Below are 24,127 nucleotides of genomic sequence, written 5' to 3'. Positions count from 1 at the left end.
CAAAAGGCAGATGCAAGAAATACTGTCCACTGCAAAACAAACAGCCTGGAATCCTGAAAAACAAAGCAATACCTACTCTACAATCACTATTTTATGCAGCCTAAAATTTCATCAGTCTTTGTCACGTGTCCACATTTACAATACTGTGCACTTTAATGAAAAGAGCAAGCTTTACCATTCTACTGTGTGCTTAGTCAATTTAGACAATGTTTATACCTGAGGCCCAAGAGCTGGTTTGGCATTAAAGACATAAAAAACACCCAGAACTTTAAAAATAAAATTGTCATCAGTATTTAATCACCTATAAAAAATAAACCAGCACTTTCAGTTTACATCTCATTGCACAGGATCAAAGCTGCCTTTCAGTCTAAACACAGGACACAGAGACCCCAACTCTTTATCAAAAGTGCAACCCACCACAGAACTCTGTACGTGGGACCTGCAACCTTCACAAGTATCAAATGGCATTTTCAAAATCCTGTCAAACTATGGAAACTATAGAACTCCTGGAGAATTTTACACTTGTCCACATACACCAAGAAGCAGCAGAAGCACTTGTGACATTTAAGAACCCACATCAGCTTTATTAGATGGTTATGTGTACAAGGATTAGCGGTAGCGGTGCAGCTGCAGGGTATTGCGCCTTCTCCAGGCAGCACGGCGGGAGCCACCAATGGTGTGGTGGAACTTGTGGCCCTTGCCAAGGCCACGACTCTTCCGCCCGGCCGACGTCAGCCCACGCATCTCCCTGTGCTTGTGGACGGGCTTGGTGATCCATTGGGTATCGGGGTTGCGCCTGATGGTCTTATGGAAGGGATCAATCAGGATCACTTCAAAAAACTTGTAAGTGGAATCTTCACCAACCCAATAGGAGTTCAAGACTCTCAGAGCCCCACAGTGACGGCCAGCACGTTCCTGGGGGAAAAAATAAATGCAAAGGGTTGTAAAACCATGGACACAGGGCACTCTTCATAATTTTCCCCAGGAGACCCTCTTTTCCTTTAAGATCTCTACCCCTTCCAGTTCCAAAGGTGCAAGAAAAATAACAGCTGAAAGGAATACCATGTTAAAAAAACAACCAAACCTGTCTGGATTCTTATGTGAATCAGGTTTTAAAGAACATAAGCAGGAAGGTGCTTGGTTGACAAAAGAGAAGTCCTTCTACACAGAAGCACCCAATCAGTAAATATAAAAGAGCATGAGCTGCACTAGGGCCATGGAACAATCTTTTGTTGGAAGTTATGAAAATGGATCCATTTGCACATCCAAAGGTACAAGGGAGATAGACATTTCTGCAGAGAATAAGCCTGCACTGACAGAAGAAAAGGAAAGGTTGATGTAACAAATCTTCGTATCACTGCTGGCATATTAGAGCTTGCTATTCCTATCCTCACTTGCAGTTGGTAAGAAGCAGTCTTAGTTTAGAAAACAAAATAAAACAGAAAGTAACAATTATGCAAGTCCATCTGCCTCTTCTGTCAAGAATGTTCCTTATCTAAAATATTTTGTGTTTAATTGTAGGACTTTATCCTCACCATGGGAGAGTACGAACCAATGGAACCCACTCATCATCTTACCCAATGTGATCACAATCTATTGCTACAGGCTTCCACCAAACAGTTCTTGACAATTTTCTGCACGTGTATTAGTTTAAGTCTTCCAGGAAAGAACACGTCAGATGCAGAAAATTTCAAGCTAAGACTGAGGGAAAATAACCTCTTCCATAGTTGTCACCACAAGTGAGCATGTGATTAGCTATCAGGCATCTGGGAACAGGATATATGAAGAGAATGCCATGAGCACTGAAAACACAAAATTGCATTTTTCATTTAAACTCATCATCTGTTTCTTCTAAATAAGCCATTTTTTCCTTGAAAGAAAACCAAATCCCACCAGATTCATTCAACTTAATGTCAAGTCACTTAGGAACACTTTTGAAGGACTGACAACACAAAAGTCTTCTGTTTCAAGATGCAATGAGCAGTCTCTGTTCTTTCACAATGTCTTAGAGTGCAGACTGGTATTAATTCTTACCCACTGATAGTCTTTTTGTGAAGGTGAGAACCACATCTCTTCCACATTACTACTGTGAACGCAATGTCTCACCTAAAAATAACTTCACCACCAACCTCTGTGCTACTAAGGTACTGAAGTGTTTTATAAAGAACCGAGTACACCAGGCACCACTCCTACTACACAAACAGGTGCTTACAGACTTTAAGACAGGAAGTCGCCTCTATAAAAGGACCATCACCTACAGTTGGTAATACATACAACAGGGCAGGGAACACAGCAGCAGGATTTACTGGCAAGTCAGACACCTTTGCTTATTTGAATTCTTACTTCTCATGCTTAACTCTTTATTTTACTATGGCTTGTAATAGTTATCTATCTTTCATTATAAATACTGTGGCATACTTTAGAAGTATACACTTCAATAAACCACCTAAATAGTTCCCCATTTGTAAAGTCTGAATAGCTTTTTATTGTCCTAACAGACCTTTTCAAGACATTTCGGTGCTTTTCTGCACCAGAATTCAGTATCTTTTACCCAACATATTAGGAGAACTGCTAATTTGGTTTTTTTTTTGTCTGTGACTATTTTCACCTTTTACAGACAAATTTGCAAGCAATAACCAAAACACTCACCTCAGCGACAGACTGAAGGCTCCGGGCAAACTTGAGCTGGTTAACACCATGGTGCACAGGTTTACCGTAGGTGGCACCTTTCGGCACTGGGCGCTTGCGGCCACCACGGCGGACACGGACGCGGTAGATCACGTAACCTAAAAGAAACGGCTACTTAGGAACTAGAAAAATTCCAGTAGCAATTCTGATGCCCATATTGTATTTTCAGTCTCCCTAAAAGTTATATAAATTGCTTCAAGATTAAAGTAATCATAATAATCTTGACCAAAATTTACAACTGGAGGTGGAGAGCACAAGAGGGTTTTGTTATTTGCATCACAGCTAAGGAAGTGATATCCTGTCGCAACTCTTTTTTGGTTTCCAACCAGAGTTTATAGCACCTTTCCACCTTTCCCAAACAGACTAAGAACAGCTACAGCTACATTGCAACATGATTAAAAAAAAATTTAAAAAAATATCACCCCAGAATACCCAACAAAGCCACTGCCCAAGCCCTAAAATCCCATACTCTGATAGCTGCATTCAGAGCACTGAAGCACAAGCCATCCACAAACTCTGCTGGAACACAATCACTGAAAAAGATGGGGCCACTTTCCCAGTTTCATTCCCTACACAGTAACTGTTTTCCAATGACAGTAAAAACTCCATCTTACTCCAGTGCACGCAGCTGTAATATAGTCATGGAATCACAGAATGGCCTGGGCTGGAATGGACATGAAAGATCACCCAGTTCCAACCCCCTCCATGGACAGGGACACCTTCCACTAACCAGGCTGTTCAGAGCTCCATTCAGCATAGCCTTGAACACCTCCAGGGATCGGGCAACTTGTTCCAGTGTCTCACCACCATCACAATATAGGATTTCTTCCCAATTATCTAATCTAAACCTACTGTCTTTCAGCTTGAAGCCATTTCCCCTTGTCCTGTCACTACATGCTCTTGCACAAGTCCCTCTCCAGCTCTCTTGTAGCTCCATTCATGTATTGAAAGGTTGCATTTAAGTCACCCTGAAGAAAGTCAAAGTTACGCATGAACAAAACTTGGGCAGAGAAAGGACAGCCCCCAAACCCAGGATATCAAAAGCACTGCTCTACTCTGCAGTACTAACACTGCACAAGAATTGAGCGCAAAGTCCATTTGAACTTCATCTGCCAAAACAGCCATAGAGGGAGTTGGTGGAAAAGTAAGGGAAGTTAAGGTTTCAGGTTGTGGATGCTGCTCCCGACTGAACACATTTATGGTACCCAGTTGGCTTCATGCAGGACACTTCAGTATACTGAGGGACACCTCAGACTCTCTTATTCTGCCGCCACTTAAGGCAGCTGATGCAAACCCAGGTCCCTGCATTGTAAGGCACATGAACCCCACCTGTCCGTGCCGTTACCTTGCTTGGCCTTGTATCCCAGCCGGCGGGCCTTGTCGGGCCGGGTGGGCCGCGGCGCACGGTGCAGGGCCGAGAGCTGCCGGTACTGCCAGCACCGCACGCGCAGCAGGAACCGCATCACGTCCGACTGCTTCTTCCGCCACAGCTCCTGGATGTACTTGTAGGCACCCATGTCTGTCTCCCTGCTGAATGGAGAGGCCGGTGAAAACAACGCACCAAAACCGAACCCGAAATGAGCATCTTCCAACCGCAGCGCTGCATCAAACTGCACATGGAGCACCAGAGACAGGGAGCTCACAAGCTCCTCTGTGCCACTGGCACAATGGGAACACGGATCTCACCTGGGAAACCCCTGCAGGAGACGCAGCTGTCAACATTCCTGGCAATGTCCCTCCTTTTCATAGGTTCTGAGGTGTTTAAACTACTCTACTGAGAAATTTTCAGATGTCTTATGTCAGATACTACCAAAACCAGTTAACACCTGAAATAAGCTGTAAACGTCAACCTATACAGAACTAGGGGAGTGTGAATACTGTGGCCTTTATTCCCAACACTTGTTTTAGCAAGGTTTTACAGGCAAATGAAAGATTAGCAGTTGTTTAAGAAATGGAAAGAAGGGGGCTGGGACTTCTCTTTCCTCCGTACTACTCACATTGTGCCTCCAGCATCTCAGGAGAGACAAAGCTTTTCTCTGCATGTGCTGAAACTGGGCTTTAAGCAAAATGAGACATCGTGCTCATGTCAGGAACGGAGCTCAAAAAGAAGTGTCACAGCTCAGTGTCCTGCTGATGGTGACATTTGAATCTGTGCTCTGCTCCACAGACACCTTTTTTTTAATTAAGTTTTTTTTCTAATATAATTTCTAGTGAGGACCACCAGGGTCAATTTGTATTGACCTCAGCAGAGCAAGGACAACACAAAATTCCTACAGATCAAATTCTGCCCTTAATAAAACAATGATCATTACAGAACCTGTTTTCTGAGCTGAATACTTCTTACAAGCTGAAGGCATTTCAAAAATCAAGTATTACTTTATGTTTTCATCCTATTTACTGCTGGTTTCCGAGGTCTCACACACCTGTAGCAACCAGCATGTGTACGTGCATCTCATCAAACCCCCGCACAACTCACCACCAGGAACACGCAGCCCATTTTATTTACCTTAAAAAACCCCAAACAAATCCAGCTCGTGTGTGATTTTTGGGTACTCTTGCTGTTTGGACCTGCCCAGCTATGGCTCATTCCTCTCCATCCCGACGCCCGCCTTTTCCCTTCCATTATGGCACAAAACAGCACGAATGAATCGCAAACCCGGAGCCAAACCAGGGCCTGAGGTCTGCCAGAGATCTGCACCCGCCACACCGCGCCGGGGCCGCCCTGTCTGTGCCTCCATCCCCATCCGCTCCCGCTCCCCGCCCCGCGGGGGCGCAGGCCCTGGGCCCTTCCCCACGGGCCGCCCAGAGCCCCCGTGCCGCGGGAGCAGCCCCGTCCCGCCGGGGCCGGGCGGACACGGGCCCGGGCGGCGGGATGGGCGCGGATTGCGGGGCAGGCCCCGCGCTGATGGGCGCTCACCTGATGGCGCCCGGCTCCGAAAGGGAAGAGGCCACTCCCCACAAGCCCTTGCGGCGGCAGGGCACTTCCGGAGAGGGCAGCGGCGCCCCATGGGTAATGTAGTCCGGGAGGGTGAGCCGCACCGCGCGCCCCGCCCCGCCCCCGCGCCCGCCAATGGGAGCCGGGGGCGCGGCCGCGCGCCTCACGCGGCCCGGCGCGAGGCTCTGCACAGGTGCGCGCGCGGGGAGGGGGCGCGTGCGGGGGCGCTCTCTGGGAATGGGGGTTGGGATTGGGATTTGGGGCTGGGATTGGGGACATGCGGCTTCCCCTGAAACACCCCAGGCCCATCCCCCCCCGCCGTAAGAGCCCCAGGTTAAGGATTGGAGTGGGGACTGTCCTCAAAATTCAGAAAAGAAGCCTTAAAAAAACTCTCTGAAGGAATAATTAAATAAATCATACGATTATGAGGAACGGCTGAGGGAGCTGGGGGTGTTCAGCGTGGAGAAGAGGAGGCTCGGGGGGATCTCACCCCTCATTAGAACTCAGGGAAAGGTTGTGTGAGGTCGGGCTCTCTCTCCTACCGGGAGAGGACCAGAGGCAATGAATGGCCTTAAACTGCGACAGGGGAGATGCCGACTAGATATTAGAACACATTTTTTCACTGTTATGATGGTCAGGCATTGGAATGGGTTGCCCAGGGAGGTGGAGTCACCATTGCTGGAGGTGTTTAAGAGGCATCTGGATCTGGCACTGGGTTTAGGGGCTACAGGAGTAGTGCTGGGTTGATGGTTAGACAGGATGCTCTTGAAGGCCTCTTCCAGCCTTGATGATTCTGTTCTAAATAATAAACCCTAAGGGCCGAAAAAGCCCTAAAACCAGCTCCAAAACCTTTTCAGTGGGGGACAAGGGAGAGGGCACCATGGAGCCCCTGGTCCTACAGAGCTCATGAGCATCTGGAGCTGGGGCCAAGGTCCTGACCTAACCCACCAATGTGCTCCTATCCCTGCTACTATCCCTCCTATGAACTTGAGCAACCTGGTGTAGTGGGTGGCATCCCTGCCCATGGCAGAGGGGCTGGAAGACCTCCACTCCAACCCAAGCCATTCTATGAGTTAAGCTTTCCCAACCTGCAAGTCCTTTCTGCCTGTGGCTGCAGGATGACCTTTCTGTTTTTCAGTGTATTCTTTGACAAGCACCCTGGCTTTCAAAGTGTTGCCTGGTTAAACTGGAACTGAAGTAGGACAACGCCAGCCCCTCCTGGTCCAAGAAAAGGTACTCTTCATCTGTCTCTGTGAAAAACGGCTCCAAACAACAAACTGAGATAGGGCTCACTGGCAGAGGGAATTGCCCCTGGCTGCTGGTCACCTCCTGCTAAAATCAACCCCCACCCATCCAAACTGCTTTAAAGCAGACTGAAAAAAACTGCTTCTGCATTTGCTTTCCTGTGCTTCTGCCTTTAACGCTCCTGTTTTGCAGCTCCTAGTTCATAAAAGCTAGAAACTTTCTGTGAGATAAAAGGGAAGGGCCCACCATTTTCTTGCATTTCCAGAAGTCATGCTGGTACCATCAGGTACCATCAGGCCCGCTGCAAAACGAGGCAGCCCAATAACACAGTGGTACACACATGCCAACAAACACAGCCCTTGCCTCAGGGGACGTCCACACTTCAGCGCTCTCGGTCTCCCAGAGCCTGACAGGACAAGTGCCGAGGCTGCAGGCAGCATCAGCACCACTGGCAGCAGCCTAAAAACCTTAAAAAATGGTGTGGGAGGAAACTCTAGTCCTAAAAATATCAGTCTCTGGCGAGCGCCTGGGAGGGAGCTGAGCTTCCCAGTCACCCGCTGCTTCGTGCTTTGCCTCTCGCCTTCCATGGGCTCTGCTCCCACTGGGAGCCGATCCCCGCTGCCGTGCCAGGCTAACAGCCTCCTGTGTCTGCACAGGGCTTGCCTGTGGACTCTGCTCCCTGAGGAGAGATGGGAAAGGGCTACAAGGTGGTGGTTTGTGGAATGGCCTCAGTGGGAAAGACTGCGATTTTGGAGCAGCTTCTCTATGGAAAGCATACTGTTGGTGAGACATTTTTACTTTTGGGGGGAGGTTGTTTCCTTTTCCATTATCTTGTTCTGTGTTGGCCCCAAAAAACCAGTAACTGAGCACTCTGAACTGCAATGAGGTGGAGGAGGAAATTAGTGTGGTTTTGTTGCATCTCTGGACAGTTCTTGAAATTCATAGTCTCTTACTTACAGATTTTTAAAAGAGCCTTGGAGAAGAACCCTTTCTGTGATGTTCCCAGATATAAAACACACGAATGTTTAAAAAGAAACAAACACAGAAAGTAGGTGATGTGTTTGCTGCCTATTTACATAAGAAATATCTCATTCCCTGAAGGATGCCATAGATGCCTGAAAAATAAATAAATGTCACATGATGAGTGGAGGCACTGTTTAGACTTTTGTTTCTTCTTTTTAAAGCTTTATTTTGCTTGGTTTTGGCTAACATTTAATCAAAGCTCTGGAAGGGAAAACAGCTCAGCTTTTGGTCCCATGTTCTGTGCTGAACTTTGAAGGCCAAGCGTCTTAGCTCTCAAAGAAATCCTCCCGTGGAAAACAGAGACTTGACCGAGGAGCAGGGGATGTCTGAGATTTGCTGTGCACAAAAGAAGGGGAACAAAAGCAAACCCGGCATGTTTCCCTCTGTTTCCACATAACTTAGCTTTGAGAGGAAAGGCAATGATCATTAAGCTGACAAATTATTCCTGCCTCACCCAGAAACAAGGGGTGGCACCAGGGCTTTGACAGAAGATGCCTAGTCACTTTGTATCTTTTTCTTGACTTGGTAATTTAAACGTTGGGATAAGTTACAAGATATACACTAGGTTTTCTAGAATGATGCTTTGCAGCACTGCACCTTTAAAATGTGCGGATGGGAGGAATTTGCTGGTGAAGCGTGATACTGAATTGCGTGCTAATACCCGTGTTTAAAAGGAGGATTTCCTCTAATGTTGCAGCAACATCTGTTTCCAGCATCCTACCGAGCGCTATGCACATAGCCCTGCGTAGCTTTCAACGTGAAGGTTGCAAAACCTGAGGGCTGAAGGCTTTTCCCTTTGCTAATGATCTGCCTCTCCTCCACGCTGGGCTGGGTGATTGTCAGGGACACCCGAGCAGCATGAGCAAGGCCACGTTACTTAAATCGTATTGCCTTGCATTAATTCCTGCCTCCTATTAGCAACCCAGGCAGGAAGGATGTTCGGGTGTTGCTGATCAGAGGAGCTATTTATGGAGCCAGCCATGTACATGATTATACGTCATGGATACCGGCTGACATAACCAGAGGGAGGCCTCGTGCCTGGGGTTTAGTTGTGGGTGTCCCTCTGTCGCTCCCAAATGGTCTGCTCCAGCTGGGCCGTTAAGCAGTGCAACCTCCATCCTGCACTTCTTAAAAAGATCAGTTTTCCTTTCCTGCAGGTCTGCTCTTATTTTTTTGAATTACCAGTAAGGGAGGGAGCAGCTGGGGAAAAGGAAGAAGATAGTCTCCTGTTTTCTGTGATTTTGTCCAAATCTTATTCCCAAGACATTCAGAGAAGAGGGCAAATAGCAGGGTCAGTATCAGGATATGGAGAGGGATCATTATGGAGCCCCTGCAGCCCCAGGGGAACCCACGTGGGCCATGGGGCACATTTTCAGGGGTGGACTGGTAAGCTGGTGTTTTTGGCAGTCCCCCAGAGTGGTCACCATCCTCCCTGGCTCTTCTTCAGCACACAGGCAGTTGTGGCAGAGTGCCTGAAGTACAGGCTGGTGTAAAAGGTTACCAGAAAATCTTCAGCTACTCTTCCACTCCGTACTGATTTAACTCTCGAACTGTGGAGGCAGGACATCACTGTGAGAGTCTCACTGAGGAAGGACAGAGTTTGAAGAATGTCTTTGACTGCTCCTTAGCTGAGCTGCTTTAAACTGAACAGACCTATTGGTGCTACCATTGCAGGGATGGCACTTCCACACTTGAAACATGACTGCTGAGTCTTGATCCTCATTTCCTAAAGCTTGTGAGCTCCAGAAAGCTGCCATGTACTCCCTGGCTGCTGGCCTGTTTGGCAGGAGGCACAAAAGATTAGTGTGTTTGCTGAAAGCCTGTCTGTTCAGAGCCAACCAGCAAAGCAGTTCACCGGGCATGGCAACATGGACACAAGCTGTTTCAAAACCTGTGCTTCCTGACTGACGTCAGAAGCAGCTCTGCAGCCAGTCTGAGGGCCGGGGAGCCATGGGGAGTACTGCTGAGCCAATGCCTGGAATCCTTCCATTCCAATGGCATGCACATCCTCCTTCCAGTGACAATAGGCATGCTTGAACTTGGTTGGAGGCTCAGGTCTGGTGCCATTCTCTGAAGTGTCATAGCCACTGTCATGAGGGTCTCCTCCTGACTGTAAATCAGCCATGTGCCTATGTCAGTGCTCACATTCCTCCTGTTGACTTTCCTGTAAGGAGAGTGGAGAAACAGCTGCTATCAGGAAAGTGATTAGAGTCCTTGGAGGTTTCACTCTGCTATGTAAAGCCCTTGGCTTTGAGCCCATGCTCCTGGCTGTGTGCTTGGTGATGGTGCTGTAAATCCAGTTGCACATTGTTTCGTTTCCTAGAAAAATGTGCACCATCGGGTCTCTCTGGCTTGTCATGGATGAAATCCCTAAGTGCCACTGTAGCTTACCTGGTCAGTAGCTAACACTCTTGCAAAGGCACTAAGATTACTTGAGGTCAAAGAGGAAAAAGTACTCAGGAGGTAAAAATACTCCAGAAAAAGGATGATCTATGTCCCTGCAGCGTGTGAGCAGCAATGTGTGGTACTGGATTTTGTGCTAGGCTTCAAACTACAAGAGAGGCCGTTCGTCTTGTGCCCCAGGATGGGAAGGAGAGGGCAAAAAGATGAGAGAGGCTCTCAGAGCCATATAATGTACTTATTGCATGGCAGACTCACTAAACTATTACAAGGAATCAGAAAAAACTGAAAGGAGATGTTTGAAATGGGTGCAGATTTAGCTTTGAGTTATGTAGGGACTGTATTGCCATAGGTCAGGACAAGTAGTTGTTAAGAATTGCACATATGTATGTGATACATATAAATGTACAGCAGTGTCTTGAGGGGGCCAAGAGGGCCAATGGCATCCTGGCTTCCATCAGAAATAGTGTGGCCAGCAGGATCAGGGTAGTGACCATCCCCTGTACTTGGCACTGGTGAGGCCACACCTGGAATCCTGTGTTCAGTTTTGGGTCTCTCACTACAAGAAAGACATTGAGGTGCTGGAGCATGTTCAAAGAAGGGTAATGGAGCTGGTGAAGGGTCTGGAGCATAAGTCTGATGAGGAACAGTTGAGGGAGATGGGGTTGTTTAGCCTGGAGAAAAGGAGGCTCAAGGGGAGACTTTACTGCTCTATGACTACCTGAAAGGAGGTTCTAGCAGGTAGGGATTGGGTCTCTTCTCCCAAGTAACAAATGACAGGACAAGAGAAAATGGCCTTAGGTAATGCCAGGGGAGGTTTAGATTGCACATTAGGAAAAATTTCTTCACTAGAAGGGTGGTCAGGCATTGGAACAGGCTGCCCAGGGAAGTGGTGGAAACATCATCCCTGGAAATGTTCAAAAAACACGTAGATGTGGCATCTGGGGACATGGTTTAGTGGTGGGCTTGGCAGCTGGGTGAACAGTTGGACTTGATGACCTTAGAGGTCTTTTCTAACCTTAACTATCCTATGATTCTGATTGCCTGGTACCTGGGATGATCTCTCTTTTTGTGGCCTAAATGTTGTGTTTGTCCAAATTCTCTACCTTCTCTTACTGTCCTGAAGAAAGAGGGGCCAGTCTTTTCTCCTTGTGAAATGGGAAAATGTCATGAAATGGGTCCTTAATGTCAATAGAAGATTGTCTAAGTACTTGTGGCATGTGGCACTCTTGCCCTCACCTCTCTTGACTGGGCTAACAGGAGAGTTGATTCCTTAACTTTGGCATGGGTCATGTCTGTAAAAAGGATAGTTATTTTTCCTTAAACAGTGCCCCCATTACATGATGGTGCAGAAAGGAGTCTTACTTCTGCCTTTAAAATATCTCTGGCCTCTCAGCCTATAGTAAAGCTCATAACCTCAACAGGAGGAAATGAGAACTCTTCCCATGGGACACTTATATCTGCCTCCTGGCTGTGTAAATAGCTGGTGTGGCCAGCTTATCAAGCAACTACTTCAGATCCTCTTACTAGCTAAGAATGAAAACACCACATATTACTGTGGTAGAATGCTTAATGAATTTGCCTCACTTGGTCCAGCTGGAGGGATCTGGGGTTTTGGCTTACTCAGCTCCAAAGATGTGGAGGCTAATTAAACCTAGTTATGCATTCATAGAATCACAGAATGGTTTGGGTTGGAAGAGACCTTAGATTATCTGCTTCCAACCCCATCACCATGGATAGAGACACCTTCTTACATATTTGCTTCTTAAATTAAAACTACCTAGTGATAGAGGTGCAGTCAGCTTTGCATTTTAGAAATAGATGAAAATGGAGCTGAATGGGTGATACCGAGGGCCACAAGCTGGCTACTTGTTGGAGGGACCAGTACTTCACTAACAGCTAAATCTAAATAGACCAGCTGCTGTTGAGATCTGTCCAGCTCTCCTGAGTCAGGGGTCCTCTGACAGACCATCATTTGAGAACTAAGTAAGCAAAACATGTTATGATGCAGTTTATAAATGTAAGGAATAGCAGGCTTTAGGAGCTCTTTGCTGAATTCCTCTGGAAAAAGGGAAAAAGAGGTTACATAGGAGAACTTAAAAAATACTTACGACACAAAATTTGCTCTGCATTTATGTTCAAGATTCAATTGTGAACTTCTGATATTGCATCCATCTTGAAATTTTGATTTACTTTGGTATTTGCAATATATCTGCTGTGCCTGGCCTGAGTGTGCAGTATTCATTAGTATTGAGCCTTTTCCTTACCTCAGTGGGAAACCACAAAGGATTGAAACACCACCCAATTTATGACTGAGGTTTCCTCTATGTCAGCAGTCAGTAACACAGACAAAGACCTTTCTGCCTCTCCTAAGATTTGCACAAGCTCAGTAAGCACTAGAGTGGCATCACTCCTGTCTGTTCCTCCTTTACCTCCCAAACTTTTTTACATCTTTAGTTTTCAAAGTGTGGGATTGTGGACTGTCTTGTTAGTTCCCCATTACCCCATACCTTCTGAACCTGAAAGCTGGCCCACCATAGTGCAAAGAAAACCTACTCAAGCTGGCAGCTGTCTGCAAGGCTATAACTTCACAGCACAAGCTGCCCTTGCCCACCCCAGTGGCGAAGGTGGTGGGATGTCTGGGGATGCCAGTGAAGGAAAGGAGAACCAGAGTCCTTGTGGCAGAGAGGATTGGATGGTGCCAGCACCTTTCTAGGATACTGACTAGTTTTGCTAGTCTTACAACTTGCCTGGACTACGTTTGAATGGAGACTGGGAAAGCATTTGAATGGGAAGATACTAACAAGAAGCGTAAATATCGTCAGCAAGATGTGGCTAGTACATGGTCTGGGCTTTAGAAGCAGGGCCTAGAATAAAGTGGCACAATTACTTCTAAAAATTATCTGTGTTTACTTAGGAAACTACTTGCATATACTGTCCCCCCCCCGCCCAGTGCACATAGGTGAAATTTCACCTCTAGAATCAGATGCAGGTGCATAAATTCCAGCTCCTTCCTAAGTGCCCCCTCTATTTCACATCAAAATTTGTTGCTCTATTCTGCTGAAGTGAAGCCCAGGTCTTAAATTTTCCTCTTAATTTTCAAATAGGATGTTAAAAGACATACTTTTCACTAATGCTTTTAATGCTGTTAGGAAGAGATTATCATGGGATAACGTGGATATATTAGATGCTATTGAATTACAGTGCAGCATTTAGATGATAAAAAACTGTACAAGAAAACATAGGTATTATGGTTCATTCCTTCTTGCCAAAGCTGTATTTACTGATGCTAGACATTTCCTTGACCTATCTGTACAATGCAACGAGGCAATGCAAGAATCTAGTGCTACATTTATACAACAGTGCTATATCCAGAAAGGGCTCCTTTACTACCTCAGTCTTTAAAAATACCCCATAACACATTCTACAACCACACGGAATGCATTTGTGCTTCCTCTTCTTATTAACCTTTGTTTTGTTCTTCTGTTCTTAGATTTGCTCCCACACATTAGCACGGCTATATTTGGAGGTGAGATAAATTAAATCATTGGAAACCTAATACGAGTTTGATCTACTGAGCAGAGAGGGGCAAAAAGAACAGCTTGTGCCACTTTCCTGCACAGGAATGCTGCATACATTATAGGAAACCATCAGCGTGGGTGGAATGCTTTAGCTTGTTTGTCATTGTGAAGTATTTTGAATAGTGTCATTGAATATAGCAAAATCCTTATTTTCACAGGCCAGATAATCCCTTGTGTTTTCTTAAACAATGCACTAAAACAGTCCCATTTTGGCAGACAAAGAGAATAATGCAGGACTCATTACTGTAGACCTGCAACAGCAAACAATTGTATATAGCAGTGCAGTGGAGGCAAAAACATGGATTGCAAAGGGTTTGTATGAATACTTAAAATCAACTCTGAAAGTGGCCCAGCTACACTATACATAGGTTGTTTGGACCTGTAACCTTACGCATCTGCATCCAGGAGGAACAAAAAACTAAGGGGATTTATGTGTTTCCAGGTTTGGCTTGGGAAAAAACCCAAACATTTAAATTAGTTCAAAGCAAGCTGCCCTGAATTACCTCACATTTACCACAGGGAGAGGAGGAGGGAAGGAGAGCCTGTATGCAGATAGTCACCATGGAACAGGTGATACGCACATCAAAGCTTGTTACCTTGTGCATGCTCTTACCTTGCAGTAAATGAACTTGCTCATATTAGCAAGTCTCAGTCATTTTAAACCCCTAAGGGATGGAAAAAGCTCACTGTGTATGTGAGGAAATATAGTGTGTGACTTTTCTTGTATGCAAACATCCCCTTCCCTTTCTGGCTTGATTTCACTTGTTGCTTAGTTGTACCACCAATGCACATTCATTTCCAGAATTATTCTTTTGGCTCCTGCTTCTGCAGTATGATCCAGCTCATAATGAAGCAAAGAAGTAGGCTTATGGTGTTAGTACTTGACTATCTGGTGTTCCTTGGCTGTTCTTCCAAAAGGGTATGTTTGGGCAGGCCTGTTTGCAGCATATTTGGCACAGAACTGGTACACTGGGTGGTTGGAGTTTGGAAAGCCTGGGAGGAGAGCACACATCTTACCCTATTCTGAATGTGCATGTTGTATAGATTAATTTTACAGGCATAATCAGGTGCTTATATATTAGGTGGTTGCATTTACAGTGTTACTATTGGAAATAGCCAGTGTGTCATTTATGAATACAGTGCTCCATGAGGATGCCAAGCAAGGTTGGGTCCAGGTCGTCTCTCTAGAAAACATGCAGTGAAAGCTATTGTGGGGTGAAATTCCACTGTACTGCAAATAATTTTGATAGTGGTGCTTTACCTACAGAAGTTGAACTTTTCTGCTTGTTTTTAAACAGGCTTAGAAGAGGGTGCCACAATGGAAGATGTGTATTTGGCGTCAGTGGAGACAGACAAAGGCATGAAGGAACAGTTACGGCTTTATGACACCAGAGGTCTGCAGGAGGGTGTAGAATTGCCAAAACACTATTTTTCTGTTGCTGATGGCTTTGTTCTGGTGTATGCTGTGACCAGCCTTGAAGCTTTCCAAAGAGTTGAACTGCTCAAGAAGGAGATTGACGTCTTTAGGGACAAAAAGGAGGTAAATGCATGGTTGGCTAAATGCTGTATCAGTGATAGGAAGTAAAATGACAAAGATATTGTTTGTGTAAAACTGGCACACAAAAGAAAATGAATGTACCCACAGCCTTGGGCGATCCAGCAAACGGAAGCTTTCTCATGCTAGGGAAGCCTAATTCACAAGCCATGCAGGTCATGCAAAAGAATGCGCATTCCCCCCCCCTTCCTTGTTTCCTCTAGTAGAGCTAAAATTCAGCTGAATGCACCAGCTAGGACACTTATGACTAATAAAACATATGGTCTACAGCAGTGAAGCTCATAGGTTTTTTTAGATATTGTACAGGGGAAGTCAACTGCATAGAATAATATAGCAAAGGGCATTATCTTTGTTTGTTTAGTATTCATGTATTTAATGGCTTACAAACTACTCTAATTGACAATGGGTCTCCCAGACATTAGTCAATTGGCAAAGCAGCTTTAATGTATTTTAACAACCATATTGAATCAATTCAATTGTGTGAAATGACTGCTCTATTTTCCCTTAGAAAGCAGCTAGTGTTTTCAGCTGACAGTGTTCCAGCTTAGCTAAACAAATATAACTTGCATGTGGCATTAGCATTACGGCTTTTCCTACAGTATCTTTATATTCTCAAGTAGTTTTCACTGCTTAAACTCTTTAGCCTACAGCTTTCCAAATGCCTGTTTTATGCTGTTTGGGAAAAAAAAAAGAAGTGCATGAAGAATTAATTGGATAATGCTAGGGAGAGACTTTCCAAAAATGTAACTTGTTTTGTATTGACAGCACACAGGGTGGTGGAGGAAGGCAGGCTCAAGCTTGACAGCAGATGAATGTGCAGTCACAGGAGCGGTATGTTAGCTGGTAGGGCTGGTGTGAGCTGCAGACTGTCACGTATATCAGGGATACAGGAGTCAATCATAACTCCCCTGCAGGGCAAGGAAAGGTGGGCAAGCAGGAAATTTTTTCCAGGCACCATGTTTTGTGAGGGCCCTGATTTGTTACTCCACAGCATGTTGTAATGAGGAGGGGGAGTCAGCTCCAACAGGATCTGTGTCCCGCTGTTCTGTGGTACCTGTCAGAACTCCTCTCTCTGATTGAATGCAGGTATTTTAGAAAACAGCTAGTTTACTTATCCTGTGGGAGAGATTAAAGTTGTGATTTTGACTGAGGATAACATAATCAAAAGATGGATAAGTTAGTTTCATTTCCTGTGATTTCTAACCAATATAAAGTAGGCTTTGAAGCATATGTGGTGAGATCAGGAGTCCTACCTTAACATAGCTGTTAATCAGTGGATTAATGATTCTATGACTTAAAAGTTCGGGCTCTGCTAGAATGAATCCTTAACTGAATTAGGGATGTATCTCCACACATGATGCTTCTGAGCTGCCAGAATTTCATCTTGAGTGGCACAGTCCCTGTTGAGTGGCAGATGATGGAAGGCAGTGATGGCTGATTCCTTGTCTCTGCCAGCTGTGGGGGCTCTCCAGCACACACCTTAAAGCCTAGCCAAAGTTTACACAAAGAGGTTATACTGACAGGGCTAAAATTCAGTTGCAGCATGTGGTAAATGCACATGAAGGTTATAGCTTCTTTCAAAGTCTTCACAGAGAGGTAAAATAACCCAAACAGCATTTTTTCCAGCACCCTGAACTGCTAAAGAAAAGAAAGGAAGCCTCAGACCTCACAGGAATAGGACAAACATCTCTAGCTGGAAAGAAACAGAAGACATCCTGGAGTTAGCCTGATGAACAGGAAAGAGCAAGCAGGTGTGGCCACAGCAAAACCCACAAATCATTAGCAAGAGAGGACTTTATCACTTAATCTCTGTCAAACCACTAGAGTAGAGATGAGACCAGAGTTTGACTAAGGACCTTGAACTATAAATGTAGGCATGGTTTCCCCTAAAAGCTGATGTTGGTAAAACAGTTTTAGAAAATGGTTAACTTAAAATAAGGAGGAGCAGTAACTTCACGTGGCCAGCACCACCTTTGGCGCTTCCTAGAACTGAAGTACTGGGAAGGCTACACATGCCTTCTGAGTTCAGCCACCCTGTACAGTCTCAGTCATACAGCAGTCACTTGATGGATCCTTAAAACTACGGATCTGACTCCATCTGGCTACTGTGCTGCTCTACATGGCTAATAACCGGCTGCTCTTAAAACTGCTTGCAGAGGGACGGTGCTGATGCTCATCTGCCCCTTTCAGCAGACTGTCTGCTTCGGTCCCTCTGGCAGCTCTTCGTGTGTGAGGCTGGTCGGCCAGTGGGGCTGGGCTGGGAGAGGGGCCCAACAGCCCAGCCTGCCCGGGATGCTGGCACAGTTTGCTTTATTTATATTGTGGGCTGGGGGTTGGAAAATAAACAAACAGGGCAAAATCCACAGCTGTGTGGTGCAGCCTTTCTCTGCTGCCATGACTTACTCAGATGTCATGCTCTTATCATTTGTCTAGGACAGCTCAATTGCCAAGTAAGCGGAGAGTCAGGCTGTTTAACTTTGGGTCTCTTGGGTATTGTTTCCCTTCAAGCAATTGGTGGGGGGAGTGGGGTGGGAAAGGGGAAGTCCTGCATATCCTATGATGAAAACAAGCTCCCAACCCACAAGTAGATTCAAATCCCAGACCATGATATTCCAAACTACATGCAACCTTGTGCCAGTGCTAAGTTTAAGAACAGGTCTGAACTGTGTGGCTACTAGCCTGCTGTTTAAAAGGATTGTGACTGGAGCTCACCCTTCTCATTTGGTTTTTAGGTAACAGTTATTGCCTTGGGAAACAAAACTGACCTCCTGGATCAAAGGCAAGTGGAAACAGAAACAGCACAGCAATGGGCAAGGGCTGAGAAAGTGAGACTGTGGGAAGTGACTGTGACAGACCGCAAAACACTGCTTGAACCCTTCACCTTCTTAGCTAGCAAACTATCCCAGTCCCAGAACAAATCAACATTTCCCTTGCCTGGAAGGAAGAGCAAAGGGAATAACTGTGATAACTAGGCTAGCTTAGCATTGTCTCCTGCTGCCAGGTCACAGTCTAAGTCCTTTCTGTGCCATTTGCTTCTTGCAGTTTCACTTACAGCAATAATCTCATTCAGCAATAAAATCAGCAAGCTTATAGCTAAGAGGTATTCTTCCTTCTCACGGACTTGGCTTGAAAAAGCTGCTGGTGGTAAAAGCCTCAAAAAGCTCTTCATGAGAGCAGTTCTCTTGCAACAATGGTCATGAAGGCGGAAGGGATAGATGGACACCTCTCCAGCAGGGGCTTTTACTGTGCCTGGATACAGCCATGTCGAGGGACAAATCAACAACCTTACCATTAAGCAATGCCCCTGCAGACCTATAGCCTCTAGTCAGAAATAGTATTAACTGCAATAAGGCATTTAATCTGGAAAGCCAATATGTTTGAAATGGCAATAGTTCTTTTACCTTGACTCTAAACCGAGTCACAAGGTATTTTGATGCTGCAGAAGGCTGAGGTCAGTGTCTTGTTGCAGGAGAAGGGTATGGGGAAGGAGGACTGATTACCAGATTTAGCCACTGATGTTCTGCTAGTCTCTGGGAGGAAACCCCCCCAAAATCATGAAAAACCAACCCCCTCCCCCCCTCCCCCAATCTTCTGGGAAATACTGGAACAGATCTATCCCCACATGAAGCTTGTCAGAAAAGTCTGGCAAGCAGTGCTTTCAGCTCAAGAATTCATTTGTACAAACCAGAAAAGCTCTCAGAGCACTCATTAATTTAACTGCGACCTGAAGGACAGCATAGCTGTTCATGGGTTTGTTCTAGAATGTCCAGTACAAATCAGTCACATTCACATAGGTGATAATTTTACTGAGAAATTATACAGAGCAATTTTGTATGCAGGAGGTACTGCCTGAGCTCTGCTTAGTGCATTGCATAACACTCCTACCCGGCTGCTCAGCCAAGCAGCAGCAATCCACCCACTGTATGAAGCTACAGGCCAGATAACAACTGGTACAAAGTGCTGTACTGCTCTGTGTGAGGGGGCTAGGGAGTGTAGGAGGCTGCCTTTTAGGAATACCCCCATGGCAAACACACAGAAATACCTGCACAAATGGCCTTGGTCTTAACATGTCACACATTGTTCAGCAGCAGGAGCACAGCTGTATGTGCTGTGTTGACTCAAGGCTGCTAAAAGCAAACCTCTGCTGCAGGAATCTGCTGTCCTAGGTCAGCCTGTCAGTAAACTGAACAAATAGGAATATACAGAGAGACAGAATGAGAAAGCAATCCCAGAGACAATGGCCAATTTTTGGCATCTTAGCAACCTCCTTACTAAATGATACCCTTTCTTTATGTTTGAAGACAAGAGCAGGGGAGAGGGAGTGAACTTAAGTACCCAGTTCCCGCATTTTCTGCTAAATTCATGTTGTTTTGAATAAATACTGAGAATTTCACTGTGAATCAGCAAAACCACAAGCAATATTTGCACTGTCATAACTGCTAAATAGTGTGCTTAATGATCACAATTAAGCTTATAGTATTGTTCTTCCTGAATACTGATTAATGAAGTCTGTCTGCATTACTATGTCAGAGCAGCAGTACGCTTTGCTAAAAATGAAGCAGGTATAGCCCAATCATTATAATGAAGGTAGGCGAAACTGCTTATGTGCTTTGCTCAGTATAGTTTGGATTGCTGTGGCCAGGGACTAAGATAAGAGAGCAATTATGAATGAGCAAGCTCCTGCAATGCCCTGCCAGAAACATACAATTGTTTCCCTTGCAACACTACAGCTGAGTAAGCACTACAGCATGACATCCCCCAGCCTGGCTAGTAATAGTCATTGTCCCCCACCCCCTCCTCACTCATTTCCTACCGAACACACGTGTACTCCAGGCTTCTCCTTGCATGCTTGGGAAGTGGGGATGACTTCAGAGCAGCAGTGGTTCACCTCCTTGCTGCAGCCTCTTCACCAAGGAATGGGTCATGTTCCCTTTCTTCAGCTCTGGAAAACACTTCTGGAAGGGACTGAATCAAAATACGTGAAGACATGTACTTACATCACATCATCACTGAAGCTGACCCCTGAGCCAAGGGAGCGCAGGTTGACAAGTCAGAATTAACTTAAAATGTGTGGAGATGGAAAGAGTGGAGATGACTGGTTCCTGTTCAGCTCTGCACGCTGCAGACTCAGTGCCAATTTTACTGCCAAGATGAATTCACCTGTAGGCTGCCAGAACTATGTAGTGGATGTGTAGCTTGCTCACTTGCTGCCCTGGACTTCCAGGACTTGACAATATTTTAAGACAGGGAAGACAAAAAGGATTTTCTAAATGACTAAGGCCATTTTTTTTTCAAATAGGTAACAAAGGCAAGCATGTTACCTTTGATTTGGTTAAATTCACTAGAAATGAGTTTAGATCATCTGATGCATTCAGATAAAAACCACCACCCACTGTTTTCTTTCAAAAGCTTATGCTGATGCTTTTTAAGCACTCAAATCAATTGTATTTTCTAAATACTGTAGTATTTTATTGACAAGTGATGGAAAATGTAGTGTCTCCTCTGCAAACAATGTACACACAGTAGCTGGTACTGAGTGAAAATGAAACTTGCTGTAGTACAGTTTTGCATAGGGTTAATAAGTAAAGTACAAAGTATAATGTAGTAGCTAAAGGGCAGAACACGTTATATTGTTCTTACTGTTCCACTGACTCAAACCCTGTTTTAGGTCACTGGGATCACTTACCTTCTGCAAAGCTAGAGTCCCTTCACCAGATAATGGAGAAAAATTATTATAAAGAAAAAGAAACTAGTAAATTGAACCATCTTTCTCTGTTCCTCTTAAACCTCTGTTCTGCTGAATGAACACTACAGATCAGTCACCCCCACCAGCTTTAACAGTTAATTTGGCATGTCCTGGCAGCCCAAAGCAAGAAGCTGGCAAAAACCTACTGAGATGAAGCCATTTACATCTTTACTCAGTAAAGGAGAGGAGTGAAAGATTACTACAGATGCTCCTGGTGTGATGTACCTATATACCAAACAGCCAAGCAGCTGAGGGGGCCTGTACACCAAAACATACACTGTGTCAAGACAGCAGTGCAGCTGATGATAAGGCTGAAGTACTACTATCCACAGCCACCCAGCAAAGGAAAGGGCACCCCTACTCAACAGATTACTTGGGACCAAGTTAGATTTGCTCTATATCTAGATAGAAGAGAATTATAAAATAAATTCTGTATATATTTTATTTACAAAGTACCAACCCAAATCTGAGAGTGCAGGTGACCACACGGCACTCAGAAGGATTTCACAAGGTGAAATACTCACCCTATGAAAATGAATCTGTGCTTCCGGCCTTTACCTTAAGGGAGTGGTCTGAAATGCCATATCCACAACTAACTGCCCTGTTGCTACACACCTCAGTGTAAACACCATGTCTCTAGGAGATAATCTTTATAGGTAGTTAAAGGATCTACAGATTAAGTCTCCTTTACTCTCCTTTATAGTGTCTTCTGCTAGCTTACCAGGACATGATTCCTGCTCCTCTTCCAAGTGCAAACAGGCCATTCCATCAGAAAAGCATCAAGATTTTTTTTTCTTTCTTTTACCTCCTGCCTCTTTCCTTTCTGGATCACTTATACTTTTCCACTTGTAATTTCACACAAGATGCCAGTCCTGAAGAGACAATGCTACGAAAACTTAAGCTAGAAAGTGACTATCATGGATGTTGTGGGATGTTACCTCCTCATAGCCCTGCACAACACACAGACAGTGAACAGATGCAAAGGTCTTATGCTTTCATTCATTGTGTGATTGTCTAGAACTGTCTTCCCAAAAAAGCAGCACTCAGAGCACTAACCTGGAGATCTCCTTTGTCCTTAACCATACTGTAATCCTCAAAGCATACTGGGAGACACCATTGTGGCAAAATGGCAAAGCAAGGGACTAAGCAGAAATATTTTCTTCTTTTTTTTTTTTAAACATCTTTTTATTAGCACAGTAACAAATGCAGACTTAAGTAGCCCACAACATACAACCAATCCACTGAGTGACTCCTATTCCACACCTTACAGTTAAACAGCTTAAGGTATTTCACTACAGGTTACCATAAGTCCTGATTAAACCCTTTATTCTTTTCACAGAGATAGATTGGCTTATAAAATAATACATTAACTACTTCTCATTTCATATATGAGGCCGTATATCCACCTCTTCGTATCACAGATCATGAGATGACAGTCTTTAAAAAGGATTTGTTAAATACCAATGTGCCCTCCACAGGGGAAAACAATCCCAACATCTTTTTACAAAATAAAACAACCCCCCCCAAAAAAAAACCCCAAACAAACAAACACCCCCCCAACTCAGAACAAAATAAATCCCCCAAACCCAAAACAAACAAAAAGGAAAAACAGTGTGTAGAGTCTTGAAAGGACTTCTACATAAATGTCAACCTATGTACCTGTACAAAATTAAGCTGTTTTAATGTTTTACATATTGCAAGCAAACTGAAAACCAAAGAAGTCTAAGAAGTTTACATTCTTCTTGGTACTATATGTGAGCTAATATTGCTGAACTAATTACAGTCTTAAAGTATGCTATTCCAATCCTAGCTGTCTACTGTAGCAAGATACCTTAAGTTACAACAACAAAATCTTAGGAAATAAAAGACTGAATAAAATCTGTTATAGAAATACCCTACTCTTTACCAGCAGCCTCCCTCCCCCCACCCCTTCAAAATCATAAGCAGCTCTTTCCATCACAGACAAATAATGTAAGAGTTTGATGAAAATCCAATTTATGTGGCGTATCTTTTGGTCCATTGTCTGGCCATTCTGTCATGCTCTGCTCTGTTAGTCATATACTGAGTGGCAATGCTTCCAACCAGGGGGTCAGCTGAAAAGGAAACACACTGCTTATTTCAGATAAGTTACTGAATAAAAACTTTAAAATAAAGATGAACTGTGAATTTAATACAAGGGAAACACACAGGTAAGGTACTCTGTAACAATGTAAACATAAATGATGGTCTGTATCTTCTCTGATTTTGTGTATTTATGGTGATACAGTAATCTAGTAGTGAAATTCCAATAAAGTTTTAAGGACTTTAAGAGACAATGATCAGTCATAATTTGCATTACTGAGACCTTTCACTAATTCATGCATTTTGAGTTTATTTTATTCTGTCTAAAAGTGCCTGAGACATACTCATTACTAAGTGTTTTTGTATCAATATAAACCTGCCTTCTAGGAAAGATCAGATCTCAAGAAGAGGTTTAATTTTTCCAACAAGTTCAGAATACATAATACAATGTGAAATCTGGTATTTCTCTCATTTTTAGACATAAAAAATACAACCTGTAAAACTGACTTTGGAAACCAACACACATTTCTCTTAACTGGTGTGGATAGCGGGTGGGTTAGAGCAGCAGTGATGACTACTTGTGGTATAGTTGGTCACTGGGTTTAAATGGATGACAGAAAGTAAAAGGCTAATCCCCTCTGTTTTCAGAACTGCATTTGTGGCTCTTCCAGCTCCATTACTGAATCACTACAGCCCTACAGACCAGCAAAGAGTGTTCAACCCTTTCCCAAAACCAGAGTGGGTTTGGAAAGGGAAGATGTTTTCATGAGCAGGAGGAGAACTGCTGCTTTCCTCGGGGGTCAGCCTGAGGAGTGGTGAACAGCAGGCTGGTAAGGTGTACCAGCTCCACCACCTCCAGCCCCTCTCCAGCTGCCATGGAGAGGGAAACCTGC

The 24,127-nt window shown here is 44.6% G+C and overlaps 3 protein-coding genes across 6 annotated transcripts in view; 1 reads left to right on the top strand and 2 right to left on the bottom strand.

Annotated features, from left to right (window-relative positions):
• Window positions 1-555: 555 nt before the first annotated feature.
• Window positions 556-5,661, bottom strand: RPL15 (ribosomal protein L15). Of its 2 annotated transcripts, none has more exons than XM_071561102.1 (4): window positions 5,606-5,661; window positions 4,034-4,218; window positions 2,650-2,786; window positions 556-915 (listed from the first exon to the last, which is right to left on the bottom strand). In XM_071561102.1, the coding sequence occupies exons 2-4, from the start codon at window positions 4,203-4,205 to the stop codon at window positions 610-612; spliced, it is 615 nt and encodes a 204-aa protein (XP_071417203.1). In that variant the 5' UTR covers window positions 4,206-4,218; window positions 5,606-5,661; the 3' UTR covers window positions 556-609. The 2 variants fall into 2 exon arrangements, with proteins under 2 accessions (XP_071417203.1, XP_071417204.1); XM_071561103.1 differs by having other exon boundaries at window positions 4,034-4,215; window positions 5,606-5,648.
• Window positions 5,662-5,757: 96 nt separating this feature from the next.
• NKIRAS1 (NFKB inhibitor interacting Ras like 1) lies at window positions 5,758-23,488 on the top strand. 3 transcript variants are annotated; one of them, XM_071561081.1, is made up of 7 exons: window positions 5,758-5,816; window positions 6,762-6,856; window positions 7,525-7,651; window positions 13,785-13,820; window positions 15,171-15,412; window positions 18,160-18,206; window positions 20,368-23,488. In XM_071561081.1, exons 3-7 carry the CDS (start codon window positions 7,558-7,560, stop codon window positions 20,408-20,410), a joined length of 462 nt encoding a protein of 153 aa, XP_071417182.1. In that variant the 5' UTR covers window positions 5,758-5,816; window positions 6,762-6,856; window positions 7,525-7,557; the 3' UTR covers window positions 20,411-23,488. The 3 variants fall into 3 exon arrangements, with proteins under 3 accessions (XP_071417182.1, XP_071417180.1, XP_071417181.1); XM_071561079.1 differs by having other exon boundaries at window positions 18,160-23,488; XM_071561080.1 differs by lacking the exon at window positions 13,785-13,820 and having other exon boundaries at window positions 18,160-23,488.
• The window catches only part of LOC139674572 (ubiquitin-conjugating enzyme E2 E1-like), a 46,207-nt gene continuing 44,400 nt past the window's right edge, over window positions 22,321-24,127 (bottom strand). The window contains 1 exon segment of the mRNA XM_071561082.1: window positions 22,321-23,266. Coding sequence (XP_071417183.1) covers window positions 23,169-23,266 — 98 coding nt within the window. The 3' untranslated portion in view covers window positions 22,321-23,168.

This window comes from Pithys albifrons, chromosome 7, assembly GCF_047495875.1.
Source record: "Pithys albifrons albifrons isolate INPA30051 chromosome 7, PitAlb_v1, whole genome shotgun sequence".
In the NCBI taxonomy this organism is placed as follows: Eukaryota; Metazoa; Chordata; class Aves; order Passeriformes; family Thamnophilidae; genus Pithys; species Pithys albifrons.
This window is presented reverse-complemented; position numbering and strand designations above follow the sequence as displayed.

Excerpts from the sequence above, each read along its gene's own strand:
- RPL15 (XM_071561102.1), bottom strand. The coding sequence starts at position 4,205 with ATGGGTGCCTACAAGTACATCCAGGAGCTGTGGCGGAAGAAGCAGTCG. Across the intron at positions 2,787-4,033 it reads GGGATACAAGGCCAAGCAAG|GTTACGTGATCTACCGCGTC; the intron begins GTAACGGCACGG and ends CGTTTCTTTTAG. Across the intron at positions 916-2,649 it reads GCCTTCAGTCTGTCGCTGAG|GAACGTGCTGGCCGTCACTG; the intron begins GTGAGTGTTTTG and ends TTTTTCCCCCAG.
- NKIRAS1 (XM_071561079.1), top strand. The coding sequence starts at position 7,558 with ATGGGAAAGGGCTACAAGGTGGTGGTTTGTGGAATGGCCTCAGTGGGA. Across the intron at positions 7,652-13,784 it reads CTATGGAAAGCATACTGTTG|ATTTGCTCCCACACATTAGC; the intron begins GTGAGACATTTT and ends TTCTGTTCTTAG. Across the intron at positions 15,413-18,159 it reads TCTTTAGGGACAAAAAGGAG|GTAACAGTTATTGCCTTGGG; the intron begins GTAAATGCATGG and ends TTTGGTTTTTAG.